At 43.9% G+C, this 27,144-nt stretch overlaps 2 protein-coding genes across 2 annotated transcripts in view; one reads left to right on the top strand and one right to left on the bottom strand.

Moving 5' to 3' along the window:
- The window catches only part of LOC126475150 (GTP-binding protein Di-Ras1), a 1,323,975-nt gene that overhangs the window by 720,901 nt on the left and 575,930 nt on the right, over positions 1–27,144 (bottom strand). The window lies entirely within an intron of this gene.
- Positions 8,034–27,144, top strand: part of LOC126475149 (pancreatic lipase-related protein 2-like) — a 429,898-nt gene continuing 410,787 nt past the window's right edge. The window contains exon 1 of the mRNA XM_050102764.1: positions 8,034–8,166. Coding sequence (XP_049958721.1) covers positions 8,034–8,166 — 133 coding nt within the window. The remainder of the gene's footprint in view (positions 8,167–27,144) is intronic.

Below are 27,144 nucleotides of genomic sequence, written 5' to 3'. Positions count from 1 at the left end.
ATTCGATTTGCGGCGGGGCGCCGACGTGAAAACAAGAGATAACACGCCAAAATGTAAGTGTTCATTTTTCCCACGTGCTATTCGAAAGGGAAACAATGGAGTAATTGTGTGAAAGTGGTTCTATGAGGCCCCTGCCAAACAATACATTGTGAACTACGAAATAATCATGTAACCGTAGATGAACGTGCATCTGTTCGAGCCTACTTTCGGGATAAACAGCAATATCGTTACCTCGGAACCATAGGTGCAAGATGGGTGAGGATAGAAACACACTGTTTTGGCTGATAAATGCCAAGTAACTGGTGGATAAGGGAACTCTAGCAAAAATTGGATTTATTCTTAATGAATCTCAGTGTACATTCTGTGATATAAAACAAGTATGCAGACTTCTATTGAGTGTGGGAGAAACCACTGCACTTTATTGAATTATCATGGGAACATCGGAACTCTCAAGTGACTACGAAAACTGTTGACCTGTCTTCAACGGCTAGCTTCAGAAAATCACCTGCGAAGGCTCTTCCATTACTGTCAGTCCAATTAGTTCCGCAGGCACGCATCACTTTCAGGAGCGACAAAAGAATTTGTCTCTGTTAACTTTCCTGGAAAGGTCAACTTTTTCCTAAGCCTGTGATTCACATTATTTTCGTCTTTTCCACGAACTTTGAACGATGTCGCTGAACTTCCTGTCCCACGAGGCAGAATCGCCCCTTCACGCAAGTGAGGGCCACGTGCTATCAAACGTCTGCCATACTGTTCCGTTATTTTCTTCATCCACACCAATGACTGTTTAAAATCTATATCTATGAATGTAGCTACAACATCAGCTTCTTAGTAAACACCCTGCTGTGTAGAATCCCAATGTCCATACCACTAGGAAATTAATTTTTTAATTGTTTTAATTGAGGTTAATTTCCGGGAACATTACTATACATTACCGGTCACTTATTTCGCATTCACTTGTATCACTCAGTTATGTTAGCTACTTGCTGTTTCTTTGTAGTATTACATATGTAATAACACCGAGTCGGTAACGTAGTCCACAAGTATCGAAATCAATCTTTAAAATGTTCAAGCAGACTGTCCCAATGGATGGTGGTGTTCTCCGCTACACAACGAAGGCATCACTGACGAAAACGAAATGAGCCTACAAAACTCGCTGCAGAGCAGATATCAATCAGCAATGTAAGATTTACTCTTCAATTCTTCTTTTATTTACGCAGTAGACGGTGCCAACCGTAACGTGGGAGCAGCTAATGTCCTAGTTGAAGGGGCAAGTAAATTTATATATCCTCCACATTGCTTGCTTCCTCCTCCGTCGCTTCTCACTCACTTCCTCAAGCGGAAGTAATTGACAAAAACTGATAGCCGTCGGTCAAATAGCGTATATTTTGTTTCATCACCTGCTCGCCAACAGCACCCCTAGCGAAATAGCAACAAGAACTCCATGTTGGACATTAGCGAGCTGTGTAAGCGGTGGATAGCGACCGACGTCTGTTCGTAGGGCAGGCGTTTCTCTGTGAAGATACTTAGGCCAACTAACACTGTAAAAATGACGCAGTGTTTTGTAAGGAAGGTGCCAGATTAAACTGACAAAATTACCGAACATTGCCTGTCCAAAGAGTTTGCTGAGCTGAGGGTGAATACAATGAAACACATTGTAACCATTAAAGATTACATTTATTGTAGCTAATTACAGCTTTCAACAATTTTTTATGCCTTTAATGTTTTGGTAAAAGTCGCTGCATGTCGCAAACTTCAAGTTAGAACGAATGCACAGTTCTGCTTTCATAATATCGACACTCAATTAGTTTCTAGCGTCAGACCGTAAATGATTCAAGTGGCTGAAGACCCTGTCCACATAGGAACAGCCGCATGGAACCGCCACAACACTTAATGATTTTTTTTGTTAGACATTTCTTTTCTATTTAAAAACCTTCTCCACGAAAACGAGATCGTGCGCGTAGAAGCTTGACTTCGCAGTTGCTTAAGATTTCTTATTAGTATATGGATCTCTCGGTATAAAATGTCTAAATTCGTGATGTGAATGGAGTTCTTATATTATCGAAATACTAAACATTTCAGTAAAAAACCGATCACCGGCAACCAAGTTTGTAACATTTCTGTCCCTGGAACAATAAGCTTCAGTTCTAGGCTTCACTTCCTAGCAGAGACACAATGCATTACTTGATGCGTAATGACAGAATGTTAGGTGAGGTGCGGGCATCCGATGTTACAACGAGCACAGCTTTCGTCAGAAATTGCACCAACGTAGTAGGCGTGTTCCTGATGTGTTCAGCTGCTCCAGCAGAATATGTAGGGACTGCCCTCGGACGAGCGCGCCAAATCTAAAATTTTCATTTATAAATCTTCGTTTAAATACGATACAGATTTCGTTTGTAGTCGTGTGGAAAAATCTCTCAGTAATAAACTATCGTCCACTAAGTCCAGATTCCATTTTAATATCTTTTTTTAATAACAGTTGGATAATGAGATGAGGACTAATCAGTTCAAGGATCTTTGGCTTCCCGCCGGATGGACGCCCAGCAGAATTGTCGGGCTGCCCACTTAAGTCTTGTTGTTAGGGAGAGGTCGCGCATGTAGTTCTAGACAAGTGGTCGTACACGAGATGGGTTTCGGAGTGCTGAGAAGTCGCGACTCTGGGAGCAAAGCATAGAGGAACACAAGTTAGGCTGTTTAATGTGATTTGTGATCAATTTTACGATGTTTATAACGTGCAAGAATTATTATTATCATTATTATTTTGGAAATTTGTGGTAAGTTCCTGTGGGACCAAACTGGTAAGGTCATCGGTCCCTAGACTTACACACTACTTAATCTAACTTAAAGTGACTTAGGCTAGGGACAACACACACACACCCATGCCCGAGGAAGGACTCCAACCTCCAACGGGAGTAGCAGCACGAACTGTTGCAAGGCGTCCTAGACCGCACGGCTACCCCGCGCGGCGAAACAGTTATATTAGTGAAGTGCATGTATGGTTAGTTACGTCACGTGGGTACTTTGTAGACTTACGCATGTTACAAATTTTGTGGTAAGTTTATGGCTCTCCTGATGAAAGTTCCTGCAAAAAAGCCGTTGGCCATGGTTTGGATTTTCATTTAACAGCATAGTGAGCCTTAGTCAGTTGAGTAGCAAGCTATTTACAGCCTCACTACAGGATCAGAGGACTGAAGACGTAAGTGCTTGCTACTGTGCAGGACGCGGACGACACTTGAAGACGCCAGGTGGGTGAACCTTTCCAGAATATCAGTGTTTTGCTTTGATTCGACAAGACACAAGTAGAAACCTCACACGTCGTGCTAATCCAGAACGAATGGAAACAGCTGTGTGTGATGTGTGGTAAAACATAGGAGGAATCACCAAAGCACATTCGCTCTGAGTGGTGGCGTACAGGATGTGTACAAAATTATGGAAAAACAAAAACACAACGCATTACTACGACTAATACGGTGCAGGAAAACTGTGGGCATTCAAAGCAGCATTCAACCGTCTCGGAATGGGTGAATACAGGTTCTGTTTGGTTTTAAAGAGAATCTTATACAATTTTCCCATCAAAATAGTGGCAAGTTTACCTAACGATGGTGGACGTGGACAGCAATCACGCACCCTTCTCTCCAAAGTAGACCGCAAAAGGCTCACGAATACTGAGATATAGTGACTACTGTGGCAGGAGATGTGCAACAATTCAACCTTATGCTCACAAACCCAGCCCTGGACCATGCGAGCTGTGTGAACAAAGGTCCTGTCTTCTTGGAACACAACATTACATTTGGGAACAAGCGTAGGATGGAACTCATCAGCCAAAGTGGTCACATAATGCTTGGCAGTAATACGACCTTGCAGAGTAGCCTTGGAGTCCACGGAATAACATAATATGCGTGCGCATGTTTCATTCATCGGATGTAAACTCGGCCAGAAGTTGGTTACAGCCTAAAACAAGACTCATCCGACCAAATTATCTCCTTCCATTGCTCCATTGCCTAGGTTTTATGGCTTCGGCAAGACGTTTCCCTGTTACAGGCATTTGAGTCACTGTCATTTGATTTTGGAATTCCAGATCGCAGTGAAATTGTATGCTTATGGAGGCTCCCTTATTGTTGTTTCAGTGCCGACAGGGTTCGCGAGTGTGACATTCGGTTCTGCAGGGACTTTTGCAGCTGTCATCCTCTTCTTTTCCGTCACAATCCTCTTCAACGACTGTCCATCACTATCACTCAACACACAATTTCTGCACGTTGTGACTTAGCGGATGATGTTTTCCTGCTTTACCTATCTGCGGTACAAATCTTCGATACGGTGCCTCTTGACACGTCAAATATTTCGTCTACCTGGTTTGTGAACCACCAGGTGCGAATTCACTTAGCTCCGACGTAATGCGCTCAAAACTACGGAGAGCACTGTTCCAACCACGACTGAAACTAACAACGTATTAAGAACATTACACAGGTGCTGTGCGTGGCCAAATACACTGTGACGAACGTCATGGGATACGAGTATGCACATACACAGATGGCGGTAGTATCGAGTACAGAAGGTCTAAGAGTGCAGTGCATTAGCGGAGGCGACATTTGCACTCAGGTGATTCATCTGAAAAGGTTTCCGGCGTGATTATGGCCGCACGACAGGAATTAACAGGCTCTGAGCGCGGCATGGTAGTTCGAGCAATACGCACGTGGTATTACATTTCGAAAATCGTTAGGAAATTCAGTATTTCGAGATCCACAGAGTCAAGAGTGTGCTGAAAATACCACATTCCAGGAATTCACTTAACGACTGAGAGCAGCGACTTATGGTAGGTTGTCAGTGCTAACAGACAAGCAACACTGCGTGAAATAGCCGCAGAAAGCAATGTGGGATGTACGACGAACGTATCCTTTAGGACAGTGCTGCGAAATTTGGCTTTAATGGGCTAAGGCGGCAGACGACTGACGCGGTTCCTTTATTAACAGCACGACGTTGCCTGCAACGCCTCCCCTGGACTCATGACCATATGGGTTCGACGCTAGGCGGTTGAAAAACCGTGGCCTGGTCAGATGATTCCAAATTTCAGTTGGTAAGAGCTGATGGTAGGGTTCAAGTGTGGCTCAGACCACAGGAAACCATGGCCCCAAGTTGTCAACAAGGCAATGTGCAAGCTAGTGGTGGCTCCATAGTGGTGTTGGCTGTGTTTACATGGAATGGATTGTGTCCTCTGGTCCAATTGAATCGATCATTGACTGGAAATGGTTATGTTCGCTACTTGAGACCATTTGCAGAATTCATATTTCCAAAGAACGATGGAATTTTTGGTGGATGACAGTGCACCATGTCACCGGGCCACGGGAGACCGCGCTTGTTTTGAAGACCATTCTGGACTGCTGGAGTGGGTGATTTGGCTAACCAGATCGCCCGACATAAATTCCATCAAAAATTGTGGGACATAAACGGCAGGTCAACTCTTGCACAAATCCTGCGCCAGCAACACTTTCGCCATTAGGGACGGCTGTAGAAACAGTCTGGCACAATACTTCTGCACGGGACCTCCAATGATTTGTTGAGTCCATGCCGCGTGGAACTGCTGTATTACGCCGGGCAATATCATGAGGTATCTCATGACGTTTGTTACCTCAATGTGTAACAGCGCGATCTGCAGGCTTCGGTATCATCTGCATTTATGTTGAAGCAAGCACTTTCGTGGTGTTTCCACACTTTTGTCAAAGCCCTGCACTTCACTTTCATTTGGAGGAGTTTATTTTAAATGTTCGTCTGTGTTTTTATTGTAAATGGATCTCTAGGCGCTATAGTCTGGAACCGTGCTACGGTCGTCGGTTCGAATCTTGCCTCGGGCATGGATGTGTGTGATGTCCTTAGGTTAGTTAGGTTTAAGTAGTTCCAAGTTCTAGGGGACTGATGACCTTAGAAGTTGAAGTCCCATAGTGCTCAGAGCCATTTGAACCATTTTTTTTTTGAGGAACGAGGTTTCTTCCTGCTGCGTACCAGGACACATGGGTATTGCGGCGAACGAAAGGGCGGATGTAGCAAACGAGGAGGCGTGTAGCGATCCTCAGTTGTTTCAGTGCACTATCACCTCGCTGTTGAGGAACAGAGTCGGGTGTCGATGGGAAGACGAGTGGCTAGAAGTCACTGCTAATACGCTGCGTGTAGTAAAGCCCACTACTCGGGCGTGGCGTACCTCCTTGCGGTCACCAAGACGGGATGAGTTCCTGCTCACTCGGCTTCGGATAGGGCACATTTCTCTGACGGATAGTTCCTTTTTCCGGAAAGAGGATCCTCCAATGTGTGTTTTGCTTGTGATGTACAGTTAAGTGTGCGCCACAGTTTACTTGAGTGTGTTTTATTTTCGGACTAGAAGGTGGCGGTAGATTTGCCGGCAGATCTGCTTTCTGTTTTATGTGACGTTGAAACGAGTGTGGCTAGAGTTTTAAAACTTCGTGTTGTGTCTAACCTGTTTGCAAAAATGTTAGGGAGATGTTCTTCATGTGTTATCAGGGTGACTGGCTCAGGCACATTTTTTGTAAGTGGTCAGCCAGTCACAATTCCCTGTGGTTTTTTTTAGCTCTTGTGTGGTTTTGCTTCCCTTTTAATCCCACCAATAGCAACTTACACCCTTCTGCGTTGTATTAAGGCCTGCAAGATAGAGTGATTGTATGGGTCTACGCGAGTGAGCAGGGAGTGAGTGTTTGAGTGCCATTTTATAGGTTTTCTCCTCACTAAGCGATAGCAATTTTAGTCTTTTTATCCACATTTGTTTCTTTTAATTATAATTTTAATTAATATTGTTTTTATACTGGTTGCTGGTGACGAGGAAAGTTAGTTATTAGTATTTTATTTATGATCTCATTCATAAGCAGCCATATCACAGTCATCAGAGTCGCTCAAGAAAGTTATAATTAAGCTTTACTTGTTTAATCAGAATCGGACGATGACTCTCCTTGTCCGCAGTCTCGATGATTGGAAGCGATCTGCAATCCTGTGTAAATAAAATGTCTTGGTTTTCTTGCGTTGCGTAGTCAGTCGGGAAACCTCAGATCAAGCGGAAAGTCTGCTTTGATAGAGTTTAATTATCCGATGAAATAATGGAGCTCTTGGATCTAATAATTGCAGGTTCGTTTCCAATTCATCGGAAGTTCCGTTCTGATTACCAAAGAAACGACACCTCTGTGCAAATTTCCAATTAGAGAATACATATATAATGAAATTCCTTATACACCTTTGATGTAAATGCTCAGTATATATTTTCTTGAGTAGCATACAACATATTTTCAATCTCTTTCTTCCGGTAATCTCGATAGCAAAATTACAATTATTCAATGCGGCTATTCGGCACGGAGAAGATCCTAGAAGTCCCCTCAATACACCAGAGAGAATATTACAAAGAGTAATTATGCGCTCATAGCATAGTAATAGTACTGTACTGCTTTGCGCATCGATTCTGCGAGTATATAGACGGTGAAGTAGGAAACGTAATTCACTCATAGAATTGTGCAGTGATAATTAGTAGAACATAAAGAGATATTACATAATATGTGTAGGGGCCTAACACACACACACACACACACACACACACACACACACACACACACACACGTAAATTACAGTCACGTGTCGAGGACAATGTTTTTCTCGTAGGCAGAAGATACGTACATAAGTAGTGAGGAACTCGGGTAGATTTCCTGGTTGTTTCGTACTCCGTCTTTCTGTGTAGTCTTTTTTTTCGATAAGTTTTTGTTCTCCCTCTGTGCTTGGGCTCTTGCACTATCCTAGAGACAGGTAGCGCTAAAGTTCATATCTCTGGGCGGTAAAGAGGTAACAGCTGGGACAGAAGTTGGTCGGGTAGGTCGGGCGCGATTCATTCATGCCAGGCAGGTGGCAGGCTGGCTGCGTCAGAGCCGGGCGGGCGACGTCACGAGCGGCGATTGCTGCTGCGGCTGGTGTGGCTGGCAGCGTGGTGGGAGCGCCGCGGCGGCGGTGCCGGTGCCCTCGGCCGCTGGCTGGCAGTCTGCAGTCTGCAGATGGCGCGCGCCGGCAGCCCGTGGGAGCACGACGCACAGCTGTGGAGGAGCGCCCCGGCCGCCGGCATGTCGCCGCTGCTCCGCGCCCTGGCCGCCGCCGCCGCCTTCGCAGCACTCGCAGCCCAGCTGGCCGGTGAGTCCCCTGCTGCGGCACAAGGCCTTCGGCCACTGGGGCGCTAACGACCGGGTGGTAATTGTCAGAGGCGCGGGAGAGCCGGAGGCGGCCAGGGAGAGACAGTGGGCAGTAGACACTGGGGTGTGACTCGATCTCCATCAGGAAAATAAAACTGAAGATAATTTAAGGCGGTAGACCAGGGTGACTCGTTTTGGGAACCAATATTCTTGTTTTTTTTAAACAAAATAACAGAGAAATTGCAAATTTAACTTCAGATCTTCATTGTACACCCTTAACATAGTATTCTGTATTTTTAAGTAAAAAACTTGCACCCAGAAGGCACTGCTCAACATCAACGAAAGCCCTTCGTGGGAGCTCTGGACACCATAATTTTCAAAGTAGAATAACATTTCAAATACTGAATTGAAACTGATGGTGTTGTTTAAAGTATAGGGATGACCAGAAAATAAAAACATATAGAAATATCAACATTTTTTCCTAACGACATCGATATTTATCACCAGTATCTACGTTATCGATGTTACGATTAATCGTCATTAAACACTGATTATCGAAACCAATACTTTTATTGCCTGTCTTTGCTTAACTCACAGGCACTCTAGTTCTCATCGGGGGATTTCTTGCCCATTCCAGCTACTACCAGTCCTTGCAGTTCAACACTAAATGTCTTACAACGGGCTTAATTTAATTTTACATTTAGTACTACAAAAGAGCTCCAGATTTGAGCATGATCGTATTTATACTGCACATTCATGGAAGTTTGTTACATCATTACAGCCACTGCAAATGACAGGTACGAGGAGCAAAACGAACACGTTCGGTGACAGCTCTGTGTGAAAATGGTGGAAATCACCACTCCCTTCTCCCAACTATAAGGCAGAATGTGCGCTCGCCTTATCCCCTGAGTGCTTTTAACAAGAAAATATAGATCATTGTAAAAGTAACGTGGACTCGGCATAAAAATCACGCTGCTGTTTAATGGAAAATTGGCTGTTGTTATCTGAAATGTTTATGATAAGTACAATATTTCACGCACAGAAAACGTACCAGAAGTGTTTCACTCCCCAGACTTCTCTCGTGTAGGTATGAACAAATAATATCTAAAAAAAATCATGTTTCTATCCCGATAACGCCTATATCTACTATAAATATCGATACGATATACATCGACATTTGTAAAAATTTGCTCGCCCCTACTAAAGTAGCACTTAGGGATATGCAAAAAAAAAATGGTTTTTAACAAAATGGCGGCACCCTGATATAAAAGTCAAGTTTCTCGACAAAAAATCGGTGTAAAAAGGTGCACCAAAAATCGAAATTAAAATAAATTGCAAAAATCCTACGTACTACAATACGAAAAACGCCAACTCACAAGTTTCCGAAAGGTATAATGTAATTGCAAGTATATTTCTTGAGTTATAGCTCCCGCCAACTAGACAAATGTTTTGAAAAAAAAAAAGAAGCGTAGCAGCTTGTGTTTTTTAACAGTGAAACTGCTCAAAACTTAAATCGGCACCAACAGTTGGCCTTTTTTCGCTGATATAGAAACACTAAAAGACGGACATCCTGGATTGACAATTTAAAAAATTGGTACAACTGTTCAACGTCAGAACTCCTTAGATCAGCCAAATCAAGATCAGAAATTGCCATGATGACAGCCAACCTTCTTAGAGGAGACGGCACATGAAGAAGAAGAAGATAGAAACACTCTCATTTTGTCGAAATTATATCGATTAACACTCTTCCTCTTACCAATGGAAGCGTTTTTTGCACGACTGGGATTGCTTTTCGAACCTTTTCTATCCGTATAAATACGTTTGTTCGTCACTTTCGAACCCTCACGTTTTGCTTTGTATTAAAAAGAAGCGAAATGACATGTCAAGCACGTGCTTGCAGATTGTTTACCAGAAACAAATCTTGTTACCAAGCGAAATCTCGTTGACAATAGTACACTCCTGGAAATGGAAAAAAGAACACATTGACACCGGTGTGTCAGACCCACCATACTTGCTCCGGACACTGCGAGAGGGCTGTACAAGCAATGATCACACGCACGGCACAGCGGACACACCAGGAACCGCGGTGTTGGCCGTCGAATGGCGCTAGCTGCGCAGCATTTGTGCACCGCCGCAGTCAGTGTCAGCCAGTTTGCCGTGGCATACGGAGCTCCATCGCAGTCTTTAACACTGGTAGCATGCCGCGACAGCGTGGACGTGAACCGTATGTGCAGTTGACGGACTTTGAGCGAGGGCGTATAGTGGGCATGCGGGAGGCCGGGTGGACGTACCGCCGAATTGCTAAAACGTGGGGCGTGAGGTCTCCACAGTTGTCACCAGTGGTCGGCGGAAGGTGCACGTGCCCATCGACCTGGGACCGGACCGCAGCGACGCACGGATGCACGCCAAGACCGTAGGATCCTACGCAGTGCCGTAGGGAACCGCACCGCCACTTCCCAGCAAATTAGGGACACTGTTGCTCCTGGGGTATCGGCGAGGACCATTCGCAACCGTCTCCATGAAGCTGGGCTACGGTCCCGCACACCGTTAGGCCGTCTTCCACTCACGCCCCAACATCGTGCTGCCCGCCTCCATTGGTGTCGCGACAGGCGTGAATGGAGGGACGAATGGAGACGTGTCGTCTTCAGCGATGAGAGTCGCTTCTGCCTTGGTGCCAATGATGGTCGTATGCGTGTTTGGCGCCGTGCAGGTGAGCGCCACAATCAGGACTGCATACGACCGAGGCACACAGGGCCAACACCCGGCATCATGGTGTGGGGAGCGATCTCCTACACTGGCCGTACACCACTGGTGATCGTCGAGGGGACACTGAATAGTGCACGGTACATCCAAACCGTCATCGAACCCATCGTTCTACCATTCCTAGACCGGCAAGGGAACTTGCTGTCCCAACAGGACAATGCACGTCCGCATGTATCCCGTGCCACCCAACGTGCTCTAGAAGGTGTAAGTCAACTACCCTGGCCAGCAAGATCTCCGGATCTGTCCCCCATTGAGCATGTTTGGGACTGGATGAAGCGTCGTCTCACGCGGTCTGCACGTCCAGCACGAACGCTGGTCCAAATGAGGCGCCAGGTGGAAATGGCATGGCAAGCCGTTCCACAGGACTACATCCAGCATCTCTACAATCATCTCCATGGGAGAATAGCAGCCTGCAATGCTGCGAAAGGTGGATATACACTGTACTAGTGCTGACATTGTGCATGCTTCTTTGCCTGTGTCTATGTGCCTGTGGTTCTGTCAGTGTGATCATGTGATGTATCTGACCCCAGGAATGTGTCAATAAAGTTTCCCCTTCCTGGGACAATGAATTCACGGTGTTCTTATTTCAATTTCCAGGAGTGTATTTTACTTGATGATAATGCCCTCTGTGAAGCTGGCCGAAACAAACAGGGCTCTTATTCCATCGGGAACTATTAAAGTGTTATATTGGTTGCATTCGAGCGCTCGGATGCGCCAGACGTCATGAATCGTGGTTTTAACATACTGAAACATTTATGGCACACTTTGTTCGAATGAATCTTAGAAAGAGACTCTCTGAGGAACACTTTAAGGCAATAAAAAATTAGGCTAAAAAATTCGATCCTATCTACCGCCTAAATTGCTGTGCGAGACCATTTCAGTTTATCATACGACTGCGTTCCCACTGTTCCGTCAGCGATGGAAAGGTTAGACCGTAATATGCAGGAAACTAGTCCCCTTTTTCAAAGCAACCGTTCCTGGAAGGGGCTGATACGAAAATCAGCGAGAACTTGCGCACAAGGGGAAATTACGGATTACTCTGCCCTCTTCGATTTGTTTCGTGGTTATACCATTGAAGATCAGTGCCTAGCATCAACATCTTTAAAGAGCAGAAAATTAGTGCTTAACGTCCCATCGATAGTCAACATCCTTCCAAGAACGGTTGACAATATTGACTTGGAAGACATCTGGGCGCTGTTAAGTACAAAAACATTTCGAAACTTCTCTAAGAATCGTCCTAGCATAATTATTAGCGTCACCAGAAAATTTTAGTTGACCAAACATTTCTTCTTAAATTCTGTATCTCTGTAATGTGAATAAACTGAAGGACGTCTTGATAATGACTACGTCTTGTCTCAAAATTTGTACAACAGTACCACGTCGTACTATTATATTTCAGCACAATAAAACACTTTTCTTAAGAAGCTTGCTTGCTTAGTGTTCCCAGCTTGCAATTATGATATTGCTGGTTCGATTCCCGCAAGAAGCAATTTATTCTTTGCTTTTATTTGTATCCTGTATTTCTTATCAAAGTAAAATTTTAATTAAAAAAAAATTTATAATTTTTAAGACAATAACAATTTATTCTTAATTACCAATCATACGAAAATGCGGGTATGCATAAAAGTTTAAGTTCACGATAAAAATGCTGAATGTGTTGTTGTTAAACAAAAGAAATTATGTATACAATGAGATCATGTTTAATATTGTTTTTATATTTATTCGCAATCCCTAGTAATAACAAAGCATTTTATTCTCTATTTGAAGTTTCGCACCTTTGAACCAAATTTTAATTTATTGAGCATACTCGTATTTTCATGCGATTAGTAATTAAATTAATTACGTAATTTCCATTGAATTTAATTTCAGTTTGATAATGAATGTAGATTACAAACGCAGGTGAAACAGAAGGCTGCGTCTACCGAGAACTGAACCAGTGACCTCGGGATTTCGTGAACTGATAGAATGTACGCAGATATAGAAGACTGCTTAAAGCTTAGATTTTTTTGAAGTCTTAACAGCGTTCGCAAATCTTCAAAGTAGGTTCTTCTTGGCGCTTTTGAGCAGTGCTTTGGAACATTGACGTCTGGATACTGAACATTTACTGCTGTAACTAGGAAGGAAGTCAAAGAGGTTAGAGAAATACACGAGGTCCTTTTACTAAACAAAGATGAAAATGACAGCTACGCTTCTACAACTCTTGTTTATTAGGAACTGCAACATCTTTAGAAGGGCTTAACTGAAGCCGTCTTTCTTGAGTCTTGAAGGGAAGATACACGAATAACAAGTCGAAAGTCAACTATCAGGGTCCTGGAAAACACAAGCTTTTCTTGACTGGAAGTCTTTGAAGTCTTGTTCACCCGCCTTCCTTTGTATGCATTTCCTTCTTTCCTTTACATCGTGCGAGTGTTTCATCAAATGTGTTTAACGCATACGACTGTCACATTTGTGCCGTGGTATGTCGTGTTTCTGTTGACGATTAAGGCGGAGAAAAAGAAAAAGTAAGATCAGAGTTTAACGTCCCGTCGAAAGCGAGGCAATTAAAGACAAAGTAAAAGCTCGGTTTATAAAAGGATGGGGAAGAACATAGGCCGTGTACTTTTCAAAGGAATCAACCCGGCATTTGCCAGAAACGTTTTAGGATAATAACGGAAAACCTAAATCAGGGTGGCCGGGCGCTGATTTGAACAGTATGAAGAACGAATGGAGTGTAAACATTTACCGACGTGCAAGCCACACCTGGTGACCTCGACGTCTTACTTCTAACAGTGACATGAGACCCCAGAGTTCGAACCGACTTCTTCGGGGTGAGCTCACCGCACTAGCGTGTGTACTTGACGGGGAAATCTGTAAGAGGGCAAGTAAATACTCAGTATACTTAAATGGCTCAATCGATAATCGATGTCTCTCAAAGACTAGAGAGCAATGTTTGAAATAAGTGCAACTATTAGATTTATGTAGTCCGTGACTTCTCTGAATAGTTTCAGGCCTGTGCCGGGATGATTTTGTGAACATACTTGTGTTGTTTCCTCCCCAATGTTTGCCCAATCCGGCAGGTTTTCTTTCTGTAAAGATCTCGTCATCAGTGAAACGTTAAATGCTAAGTTTCAGTTGTTTTTCTTTTGCAGGCTGAGAGTGAACCTCATTTACCGCTTATTGCGAAAGAGGTGATACATAAATAACTATATTTTGGTATAATCCAATTTATATCTTAGAATCGATGCGTGTCGCTCTTACGTTAAACCGTGAACCCAAACGAAGCAAATAAGTACAGTTAAACATGAGTAATCAGCCTTATCCTTAATACTGAGTGGAGCGTACATACACAGCACTTGTTTAAAAATTGAGAGTAAGTCGGAAATCGATGCGTCCGGGACGAATCCTTACTCTGTATCCAATGTTCCACACACTTAGTTTTCCTTTCAGCGAACATACGTGGCAAACTAAACTTCTTCTTTCGAGCCTGGACACAAAGGGGGAATGTTTCGGTATACCAGTTAGCCACGTAGAACTCAGTGGCCAAAGTAACGCCTTAGTCCAATGTAATGTACTTTTCACCATTACCAGAATACAAATGTCAGCTTCTACATAACTTCAAGGTTGACCATTTCTACCTGCGAAACCACAAACTACTATACGGTGACAATATCACTCTGAATCTGTCCAACAGTCTTCAGTCCAGACAACTTGTTTGTGAGAGAATGTCGTTCAAAGGCAGGAGACCCTTACAGTGCGACGACACTAAGGCATATCACAGCTCATGTTGATAACCGATTGTTGTTTTTTTCTCGTGTATCAGGGCGGACAACAGTGTGTGTGTGTGTACATGTGAGCACTGCATATGTTGTACTGCGATTTTGTAGTTATAGATGAATATCAGAGAAAAATAGAAAACTGAACGACAGGTGATGCCGGCGCTCAGCTTGTTTCAGTTCGAAAAAATCAAACCAGTTGGTAAGATGTGTTTACACATCTCCCGAAGAAATCATCGCCAGTGTTTACAGTCGTCACCTTAGGACGCACCGCGAGCGAACACAGTTGACTAAATAAGTCGGTATACAAAACAGCTTTTAAAGAACTACGTCTCCAATGCTGTTGCAAAACACGGATTGCGAATGCTGTCTGCAGTGCCGACGCGTAACTCCCCGACTTCTCAAACAAGAGCGCCCCAACTTTATCGCCATAACTCAAGCTGATGAAGGAAAATACAGCGGGCAAACAGCTCGTTGACACTGGGTTTGAAATGTACTGCATGACACAGAGAAGTTCAGCGCAAACAGCCGGTACACTTTGCAGTCTTCAGGACACGATTAGAACTGTGACAGTTCGCTAATCCCATAGCAAATCAGAAGATTCACCGTGAAACACATTCTCGAGTTCGACGAAGTAAGTGTCCACTTAAGTTTCTATAGTAGGTATCTTTCCGCTATTGATGAACAAAATGGTTGAAATGGCTCTGAGCACTATGGGACTTAACATCTGTGGTCATCAGTCCCCTAGAACTTAGAACTACTTAAACCTAACTAACCTAAGGACATCACAAACATCCATGGCCGAGGCAGGATTCGAACCTGCAACCGTAGCAGTCGTGCGGTTCCGGACTGAGCGCCTAGAACCGCTAGACCACCGCGGCCGGCTATTGATGAACACATCTGTTTCTTGTAACTAATCTACATTCTCATCTCTATTTACGTTTTCCGTTATTAACTTTCTTTAGTAACTAAGTGGAACTAATACACTGCAGACTTCATATGCACGCGAAGAGGAAATCAAATACCTCAGAAAAATTATACATCATTTACAAGAAATAGCGAAGAATCAGTCGTAATTGCGGGTGAGTGTTTCGGAAGATGTGCCGACTGGAGACAAATTTGTATACGAATGCATAGTGTAATGTGGATTTTAAACCATTGGACGCGGCTGGAACCCCAAGAAAATTTTATCACGAGAAATTTGTGGTTAAATCGTGTCTTTCGTCATAGCCGCCACAAAATGGGTTAATATTAACCTGGTGTGATGTTCAGAATTTCGTCAGAAATTTTGGGGAGACGATGTGAGGATTAATTGCTGTAAGTCATAAGACTAGGGTAGTATTCTGTGGATTACTGAATTAAACGAGCAGACAATGACAGAAGTTGTAGAACATTTAGTACGCAAAAACAAACAGTTGGGGTAAAGAAATTTACCACACTTTCTTTCATTAACTGGAGAATGTTCTGATTGGGCATTTGATTATCTGATTATTCTTATCGTTCTTGGAGAGCAATTAGAGCAAATTCGTGCGGCAGGGGATTTGGTAAATTGAAGTCGCTAACATTTCACTGGAATGTACTATACTTTCCAATAGACTGAATAACAGCTTTAATTATGCTTTCGTTATGGCAATACTGAACCTTTGAGGAACTTATTGCTAGTCTACGTATAATCTTCTTACTATGGCAATATGACTGTTGCAACACATTTCAGCAGTGTTCGTTAGAGTGACTCTCTCGTGTATAGTGTCTATTGACAGCAGTTTACGAAAAAGCCCCGAGTCGCAGACTTCTCATTCTAGTGGATGCCATCAAAACTATCTTCCACTTAGTAGTACGTCATGTAGACATGACTCAGCCTATACGGGACAAATTTTATGTGGTATGAGTATTCGCTTCATCTCCATTACGATGTATGGAGTCTCCTTTCTTAATTAGTGCGTAAACGTGATTCGAATTAAAATGTTTTGGTTACGAAGCAAGTCTGACGCAAACTCTATCTGGAAAAGAAGTTTGAACGAGTAAATAAAAATTCCATAAATTATCATCACGTATCCGCACTTCAAAAGTATTTTCATGAGCAATTAAACGATATAATTGGAATTTTCTTTTTCTTATTAAGAAGCGTCTTTTTTCAACAAAGCAGTGCCGTTATTACAGTTAAAATTCTCACCTTTAGAAACATTGTAAACCGAAAATATCAAAATTTCCACATCAGACTTTCGTACTAGCTGTCCCACACAGTGGAATAATATATATCTTATTTTTCTATCAGCGAATACTACATATTAAATCCAGACATTTCAGAGTTTACGGAAATATTTTCGCTAGCACAGGCACTGACGATTTTAACGGCACATCCTGGCTCGTAAACAAGTGTCCAGAAGCGTAGTCACTATCGACACATTTCGTTGCGATTTATTTAACGTGTTTTTTATCGGGCTTGATACACACAGTAAAGTGAACGAAGTCATCGGTTACCTCCTAATATCGTTCCGGAATTATTGTCGGTGCAGCATTTTGTGTATGAGCTGACCTCCCGATTATGTCTCATAAATGTTTGACGGGATTTAAGTCGGGCGACCTGGGTGACTACGCCATCTGCATGGCCACATCATTCACTCGAATTGTCCAGAATGTTCTTCAAACCGGCGACATGGCGCCTTGCTGACAACTTAGGTCCGTGGCTTCGTGGGGTCTGTGCCAAGGTCGAATCATATCATCAGCTCTTACCAACTGAAATAGGGACTCGTCTGAACACGCCGCGGTTCCCCTGTCGTCTAGGGTCCAGCCGATATGGTCACGAGCTCAGGAGATGCGCTACAGGCGATAAGTGCTGTTAGCAAAGGCACTCGCGTCGGTCGTCTGCTACCATAGCCCATTAACGCCAAGTTTCGCCGCACAGTCGTGACGGATACGTTAGTCGTGCGGGCCACATTGATTTCTGCGGTTATTTCACGCAGTGATGGTTGTCTGTTAGTACTGACAACTCTACGCGAACGCTGCTGCTCTCAGTCGTTAAGTGAAGGCTGTCGGCCACTGCTTTGTCCGTCCTGAGAGATACTGCCTAAAATTTGGTATTCTCGATACACTCCTGACTGTGGATCTCGGATACTGAATCCCCTTACGATTCCCGAAGTGGAATGTCCCATTGCATCTAGCTCCAACTAACGTTCTGCGTTCAGAGTCTGTCAATTCCCATAGTGCGGCCATAATCACGTCGGAAACCTTCTCACATGAACCACCTGAGTAAAGATGACAGCTCTGCCAACGCACTGCCCTTTTATACCTTGTGTACGCAATACTACGGCCATCTGTATACGTGCACTTTGCCATCCCATGACAGAACACGTTTGGCGGACACAATGAAACTGTAGCAAAGTGAAGAATCGTTTCCCAGCTTTGCTTCTAGCCGTTAGGTAATTATGCTGAAGATGTATTCTCGTGCAGTATTTTCCAGTGATTCCCCCAGAGCCGTTTTCATTGTGCTTGTCAGACACGGTGATGCATATTCCTGGTAACCTGGTACATCGAAGAACAGCTCCGTCTGGTGCTAACACAAAGAGGCGCGTATTTTACAATGGAGCTGACGTTGCGTTGCACAATCGCATGTTGCGTTGTTACAACTTGCACGTGGCACACACTACTGTTGACGGACTCTGAGAACATTTATGGCATTGTCAGGGAAAAATGCGAGCTTCGGTAGCTAAGTATCCTACTAGTGCTTTATCTGCGTGTTTTGAGATTCTTGAATATACATCGTGCAGTAACATTAATGTGAACACGTTTCAAAAGCCTGCCGGCCGGTGTGGCCGTGCGGTTCTAAGCGCTTCAGTCTGGAACCGCGTGACCGCTACGGTCGCAGGTTCGAATCCTGCCTCGGGCATGGATGTGTGTGATGTCCTTAGGTTAGTTAGGTTTAAGTAGTTCTAAGTTCTAGGGGACTGATGACCTCAGTAGTTAAGTCCCATAGTGCTCAGAGCCATTTGAACCATTTGAACCATCAAAAGCCTGAATAACCAGCATTTTCAGCTGGACTGGTGGGAGACGTGCGAGAAGAGACTCCGTGAGGTTCTGGAAGGTACTGACAGAGGTGTGGAACCATTCTGACTCCAGTGCCGCTGCCAGCCGCGTTAGATTTCTCGGCTAAGGATCCACTGTGCGAACCGCCCGATCTAAGTTGTCCCAGAGATTCTCGATGGGATTTCAATCCGGAGAGTTCACTAGGCAGGGGAGTACGCTAAACTTATCCAGGTACTCTCCGAACCACGCACGTACATTGGGACCTGTATAACACCTTGCATTGTCCTGCTGGTAGATGCTATCATGCTGAGGAAAACGAGCTGCACGTGGGTATGGACATGGTCCCAAAGAATAGATGCATACTTATTCTGTTCATCCATTGTGCCTTCTAGAATTATGAGACCACTCAGGGAATGTTACGAACACATTCCTCAGACCATAACTCTGCCTTCTCCGGCCTGGACCCTTCCGACGACCATTGCAGCGTATTTGGTTTTTGTTCGATGGAGCATAAAACGAGGTTCATCTGTAAAGGCCACCTGTTCCCACACAGTGGACGTCCAGTTATGGTACTGGCGTGCAAATTCCTGCCTTATTCGCCAGTGAACAGCTGTCAGCGTGGATGCAAAAACAAGGTGCCTGCCGCGGAGCCCCCTAAATAGCAACGTTCGCTGAGCAGTCATTGAGTGGAGATCACTGGTAGTCCCTTGATTCATCTGGGCGGTCAGTTGCTCAACAGTTGCGCATCTATACGCCCGTACACATTTCCGTTGCTCATCTCTGTCATCTATGGCTCGTGGTGCACCACAGTTACCTCGGCGCAGGTTGTGGATAGCGCCATTTTGCCATTCACAATATATTTTAACCACGTGAATAGTTTACAAACTTAGCCTTTACAGAATGCTTTCGTACGAAGCCTGAAATCCAATTATCATGCCCTTTTCCCCGCTATATAAGTCGTTACGTTTCTGTATTACGACAACGATTGCATTATTGTCCGCGTCCCCGACGCGCTTTGCATACCCTCCACAGCTAGTGCATCCAGCTGCCGTCTGAGTGTGGTTAAATCACGTGATGTCGAACGTACGCGGTGGTCCCATGAATGTGACTGAACGGTGTACTATGTCTATATTAAAAACAGAGTGTACCATAATACGGAAAATTGACACAGGCGAGAGTACGCGGTAGTAGAAATGAAAAGGTTCCAGTAAGCGTAGTTGAGCAGTCGAGCAGTTTGCGAGATGACTGCGAGTGTGTGGTTAGTGGCCCCCGAAGACTTCAATATGATACAAGGGACAATCAAATGAAAACGAGACACTGGCAGAAAAGTAAGTAAACTGAAACTTCCTGGCAGATTAAAACTGTGTGCCGGACCGAGACTCGAACTCGGGACCTTTGCCTTTCGCGGGAAAGTGCTCTACTTGCCCGCGAAAGGGAAAGCTCCTGAGTTCGAGTCTCGGTCCAGCACACAGTTTTAATCTGCCAGGAAGTTTCTTATCAGCGCACACTCCGCTGCAGAGTGAAAATCTCATTCATTAGGTAAACTATTTATTATTTCAAAAGTAATCGTCATAACTGATAATACATCAGCGCCACTGTGAGACAAGACTGTCAGTGGCTCCATGGAAAAACGTTTGCGATTGCCTGCGGAAGCCTATCTGCTCACGTCCTCCATCCGTACACTCCCGATTTCTTGCTGTGCGATGTCCATATTGACAGGGGAGGGGGGTATGGGGACTTGAAAGGCTGCGTTACTCGGAAGTTACACAACTGAATACTGAAAACATACATGAAACTTCTATACTACTTCCTATGTGAAAAATGGCTCTCCGTATGTCCTATTTATGCAAGTATAAATGCCTTTATCTTCTGTTATCTGCTTTTCCCAATAGCCTGTGAACATTTAGGAATTGTGGCAAAGATAGTGATTTACAATTACGTAGTGTCAGCAGAAATAAATCTCGGAGTAACTGCATCAGCGGCAACTTACCTACTTGCTGAAATTTTTACACGAAACAGGAACAGGAACGTAACACAAATGGAAGAACCACACCACCCCGTCAAGATGCAAAAGAATTCTAAAAAGGACGCAAATACAGGTGACGGAAATTGGTGATTCCAGTAGATTACACACAGAACTTCGCCGTAAAGAGTAGGAGTATCTGTGTTCCTTCCGACCAGTATTACAGAATCACGAAAGAGTTAATGTTACATAGCCCCTGGAAACTTCGAAATGACTGGTAAAAGCTACTTGTAAGCACAGAGAAAAATTCAGATTGCTACGGGTTCTCAATCAATCGTCGAATGTGAGAAAAAGATCTGATGTCCTGCATCGGAAGTCTACACGTGAAAGGCAATGGAAACTGTACACCTTTACCTAACCTCATTATCAACACCGTTCGCTATCATATGAAATCTATTGCAATGCTTTCACCCTGTTGCGGTCGAACAGTTATAGCTAAGTTCGCTGGCCGAGTGTATCTACATTCATAGTCGACAAATGTTTGCAAAACTGTTTGCCACAGCTTGCTGTTCCAGGCGACGAACAAGGAAGAGCTGTCTTTGTCGAACAAAAATGAATTCTGCCGCCTAGCGTTCTCATTCGCCAAAGCTGTTGAGAGCTGTTAGCCTGTGGTAAGACAGGGTCGCACTTACTCCTTTTGGCAAAGATATACCACTTTTTCAGTAAGATCCGACACGTGACGGAATATCTGTGATGAAACAAGTGACCTACGCCGAGCGTGGTGGAATTACGCGATGCGTGAAGGACACTCGTTCCAGAAAGGCCGCCTTTCGATATTCCGAGATAGCAGAGAACGGGTACATTAGAAAGCAAACCAGGCAATTCATCGCGCTAGCCAAAAATGCTCAAGTTAACACAGACGGTGGGTGGGCATCGAAATGCAATTGAAATGAAGTCCCTGATACGCCCTCCGTCGTCCCTCGAATTGTCTCAGAATGGTTTGAGAAACATTCCAAGGATGCTGATTTTTACTGAGTGTCATAGTGCAGTAGTAAGTTACTGGACTCGTAGTCTTTAAATCCCTTAAGGTTAATTCAGGCAGGATTTTTTTGAAACGGCATGGCCGAATTCCCTATCTATTCCAAGACCGTGCTGTCACGTCATTAACGGGACGTCGAAACGTAAACCTCTGGCTTTATCTTCTTCACTTTTAGTTTATATGACTTCCCAGATCATAAGACCTCAATCCTGTTGGCTTAAGCTGCAAAAAGAGGCCTGCGACCTTCATGTGAAAAATACGTTCATCTTTTTTCAACATCTTTTTTCATCGCTTTATTTTTGCCCCTAATAAAACAGTTGTTACGATGTTTATTTGTTTGGGTGTTTCGGGCGTAACCCATCATTAGAAGAACATATAAAAGGACTTAATACCTGGTATTTTGTCACATGAATACAAACTTAACAGTGAATGTTAACGTTGTTAACGATTATGTTAATTTTAAGTTTGTATTCATGTGACAAAATACCGTATATTAAGTCTCTCTATATGATTTGACGATAGGCTGTACCCGAAACGCGTATACAAATAAACGTTTTCAGTAACAAATTAAGTGTTGCTATTAGTGATCAAATGAAGCGATGAAAATAAAAGTGTGCGTCTTATTGAGTCCTATGGAGCACATCGCAACGGGCCTGAGGCCTAATCCGTGAGTGGTGTTAAAGTTTGAGCAAATTTGAAACGCCAGCGAGTCGTGTGGGCCCGGTCGCAGATCCGGTCTCCGTCAGTCGTACACGGCCGTGGATCAGGACGGCTCCACAGCGCTTGTGGTGTTTCGTGGAGACCATATCACCATGTGTCAACTCCACCAGAGTGAAAACAGGCGCTATACTTTACTGGTTTAAGTCGTCAGTCCTTCGGCTGATACGATTCTGTCTTCCATATTCTCTATAATCAAGTGTTGCACATTGTAGTCATTTTGTTTTATGTTCCCCACGCGCTGTTCCCTCCAGGGCCAAACTCATTATTCGTGGATGCAGCAGCAGATGACCCGCCGAAGTGTCTCTTCTTCTGGTAAAGATCTTTCTTTATTTCGCACTTTTCTTCATTTCGTACTTTACATGTCGACTTAATTTGTAATACATTCTTCGTAGAATTCCCATATTTCACTTCCATACAATGGTGTGTTGCGGACGTACATTTTTAGGTAGTTTCTCCTCTACTTATAGTTTACGTAAGTGCTTTCACGTAGCAATCAGTTTTCGTTTGGTAGCTGTGACTGATTGTTTGCACTGATTCCAAAATACTATAGAAACTGAATAAAAACGGACATATGAGGAAATTATAATTACTATATCAGTGACCAATGGTATCAATTCGAAAGACATGAAAAGAAAATGACGCCATGGCTAGGATTACCTACTGTAGGCGGCTGACGTCCTCTAAACAGTTTCTAAATGGTGACAGCTCACGGGACGTGGACGTCGCACTCGACTTGGATGTGACACACGTGAACAACAGCCCTCACTGAGAGTCCATTAGTAGTTAGTCCATTAGTAGTTAGTCCACAGCATTAGGAGGAACCTTCCGGGTGACGCACAGACGGACAGGAGAATTACTACACATCTTGCTTCGTCCATCGTTTACTGAGTCATCAGGACCTAATATTCCACCATCACACCATCTAATATAGCTTTCCTTCGTCAGTTACAGCCATGAGCTCAAAAATTCCTGTCATTTATTTAACTTTACTCTTACAATGCAAATCTTCACTAAATATGTGATGTTCTTTTAACTAAAGAGTTGTAATATCTCGAAACTACACATCGGATCAAAAAAGTTATAATTCCAATTTGTTTGTCTCGGAAAGGACATCCGATGATGCCACATTCGATCCCCAACCCCACCCCGTGCGTGGATGATGGTGGGGGGAGGGGCGTGCGGGGCCAATTATGCAATCTTCAATGGAAATCACTGTTTTTTTTATTGCAGATTACGATTACACGGCAAGATCTCACGTTTTGTCTGAAGCATTTTCTGGTTTCACTATAGATGGCGCTGTAGTCGGAGGAATAGAAATGGGCACACAATCGTAATTTACGAGATGATATTCAATGGCCCTTGAATATCCAATGGCAGTGGGACCCAACCTTCATGCGTCGTGGGTAGGACAGGCCAATATTTCATAACTTCTAATTGGAAACCCCATTCAAAACGTTGTATTCTTCCGATATATCGAACAGGGGACTAATCGACGCGCCACCGTGTCCGTGTAACGAACTACGACGTCTCATAACAGGCGACCAGACCTCACGTATCGCGCACACGTACAAAACTGATGGGATCGTGTATACGACTGGAGATCACCTCTTCAGCGTCAGTTAACGCCTGAAGATGGTGTACTGAATCAGCGAAACTGGTAGGCAGGTGTTCAGTTTTATTACATATATTTTTAATTGCAGAGCTTTATGTTGCTGCTTCCTGTCGAACGCAGTGATTAGCACATAGGACTCGCATTTGGGGGGACGGCGGTTCAACTCTGTGTCTGGCCATCCAAATTTGGATTCTCCTCGATTTCCCTAAACGCTCCAAGCAACATGGTTCCTTCGAAAGGGTACGACCGATTTCCTTTCGCATCCTTGAAAACAATCCGAGTATGTGCTCCGTCTCAAATCACCTTGATAATGGTGGGACGTTAAATCCTACTTTTCCTTCCTTTCTTCTTCTCCGTTCTGTCTTCTGTCATCAGCTTCAGGACCACGAGACAGTAAACGAGAGAATTGTATCCATTAATTTAAATATATTCAGAATATAGGTGGATTATCTTGTAGAACTCCCGCCGGAACCTGACTGTGGAAATTATTGTATACTTCAAGCATGGCCTTTTTCATGTATGCACGAACAGTTACTAAGTTTTCTCCATCCGATTTCCTGTAGCCTCATTTGTACAGGTAATGTAATAGTCTCTGTCTTCGTAGAAATCTCCGAATGATTATTGATCATATGAAACCATTGTTAGCCTTTGCACTCTTTTATTCTTCAACATCAAAAATATTTTGTTGATTCATTCACCCTTCATGTCGTTTATCTGTTTTCGCATATCGCTCGGTGTTCAATTTCGATATCTCTCTGCAACAAGGGAAGTGTTTAGTTTCCACTGCGATCTTTGGAGTGATTATTGCAGCCAATGAAAGCCTAGGGCGCAGTGTTGTCACGTGATCGCGTTGTATTTAGAGGAGGGAAGGGGTAATTTCCAGTCAATTTGGCAGTTGTACGGAAGCAGTTGTACTGAGGAATTCAGCCTCTTGTGAGATGAGCGCAGTCCTCTGTGGGCTTGCCATGTAGCGCAGGGCATGTTGTTATGAAGTAGCAGGAGTTGAGGAGTTGGCGCGTGTGAACAGCATGTTCTTGTGAGTTGGTGCGATCAGGCAGTGCTGAGCCGGAAGAGGGTGTTGCCACTCAGTTGCAGAGAAGGAATGCATGGCATTGGTATTGGTGTTGCGATATTAGTTTCCAGGTAGCAATCTATATCTTTGAACTGATTTTGACAAACACATGTTGCTTCTCTTTATGTGTTACGCTCAGCGTTTCGAGGTAAGGTGTTGCTGCTTCCCTCTCCTTGCGGATTGGCGTGTATCTAGTGGCAGCGTGACTGATTAGATTTTCTAATGAACCACGTAACAGAGTGACAATTAAGCTGATCTCAGTATTCAGTACTGATTACGTTTGCGTTCAATATTTAACCATTGATCGGAAGTTTTTAAATAATTATTTTCATCCACCAAACAGATGGGAACAAGTTCATTATTTTCTTAATATTGGCGATTCAGGAATCGAGCCAAATGTAATTGTATTAAGTTTAGCACATGCTACGTGCTGTATTAATTTATGCGAGGGTCTGATGTAGTAATTATTATATTAAACCGACCGTTTATTTGAATTTTCCAGTTTCTTCACCTTGATCGGACTAATACTCTCAGCTCACACTTTTTCTAAAGTAACAATAAAAATAAAAAAATATTTTGCGTTTCATGTCGGTGTGGATTATAGCCTTTACTGCCTCAGTATGATGTTTATGAGGAGTCACATATGTACGTTAGGGTCAGTTTTATAAAAGTAAGGTAAATCACACAAACGGACGATGAAGCCGTACAAGTTCTTATTCTTTTCAGGTGGTGTGGCGTTCTCAGTCCATGTATGAGTAACTGTATCTGTGAAATGTTATACATTTTAACTAACTCCTTAGAGTATCTTAGATAATCACCCAATAAATAAATTTACTGAAGTTCTTTCAATTACAATTGGTATAAATCTGTGTGTGGTTTGCTCCGCAGATTTCTGAGCATTCGCTGAAAAATAGTCCAGGTCGGTTTATTGTAAATGTTCCTTGATTTAGTCGCCCTGGCGTGGCATCAGTTAGGTTTTTTAGTCTCATTCACTACCTCACAAAAATAGCAAATCTGAAAAGACTACGTCGATTTGTATCGGTTGACGCCATATGCCATCTGGCAGATTTGCTGATAATCGTTTCAGAGTAGTAAGCCAACATACACCGTAGTGGCGTAGCTACCAGAGCGCCACCTATGTATTCCCTGTAATAGGAAATGCTCACAGCCGGAAACCTCAGTGTGATGCAAGCAGGTAACCCTGGCACGAAGACGTACTCATGCTTCCTACAAGTCACCGAGTTGGAAAGGGGGCAAAGTGTGGCCTTGGGAGTGGCGTGGTGGTCCTTCCGGAGAATTGGCACACAAGACGGGCGCGATGCATCAGTTCTGCAGTTATGCCTGTATCAGTGGTCAGGTTAACATTCTCACACCCGTAGATGAGTTTCTGGATGTCCACGCAGCACAGGTGCCTGCCAGCGTAGTCGTATTGTAAGGGCAGCAGAGGCAGATTGTACCACAGAACAGATAAGTGGGCTTGTGAGCCCAGACGTGTCAGCATGAACTGTTGCGAACCGATTATTGACAATGGGACTGGCGGCACACACACCTGTAGCCCGTCTTCCACTCCCACCACAGTATCGACGTGCACGGCTCGATTGGTGCCGTCAGAGGATCGCTTGTACAATGAAACGGCGCGCCTTGGTCTTTAGTGACGAAAGCAGGTCGTGCCTGCATGGAAGTGATGTTAATTTGCGTGTACGATGTGGACCTGACGAGCACTGTCTTGTAGACTGTATTAATCCGAGATACAATGGCCTCACCTCAGGCCTTGGGGTCTGGGGTGCGATAAGCTACAACTCTCGTTCACCTTTGATGTTTCTGTAGGGGACGCTAACCAGATCTCTTCTTCTGGCATTATTACAAGAGGAAGGTGACGTGTTGTTCCAACAGGACGATGCTCGCTCACACACTATCCGTGAAACTCAGCGTGCTCTGCAAGACGTGCAGCAACTTCTCTAGCCAGCACCATCTCCGGACTTGTCTCCTCGAGCACGTGTGGTATGAGTAGGAACTAGAAGTGACTCGTTCGACT

This window comes from Schistocerca serialis, chromosome 4 (genome assembly GCF_023864345.2).
Source record: "Schistocerca serialis cubense isolate TAMUIC-IGC-003099 chromosome 4, iqSchSeri2.2, whole genome shotgun sequence".
NCBI classification, from domain to species: Eukaryota; Metazoa; Arthropoda; class Insecta; order Orthoptera; family Acrididae; genus Schistocerca; species Schistocerca serialis.
This window is presented reverse-complemented; position numbering and strand designations above follow the sequence as displayed.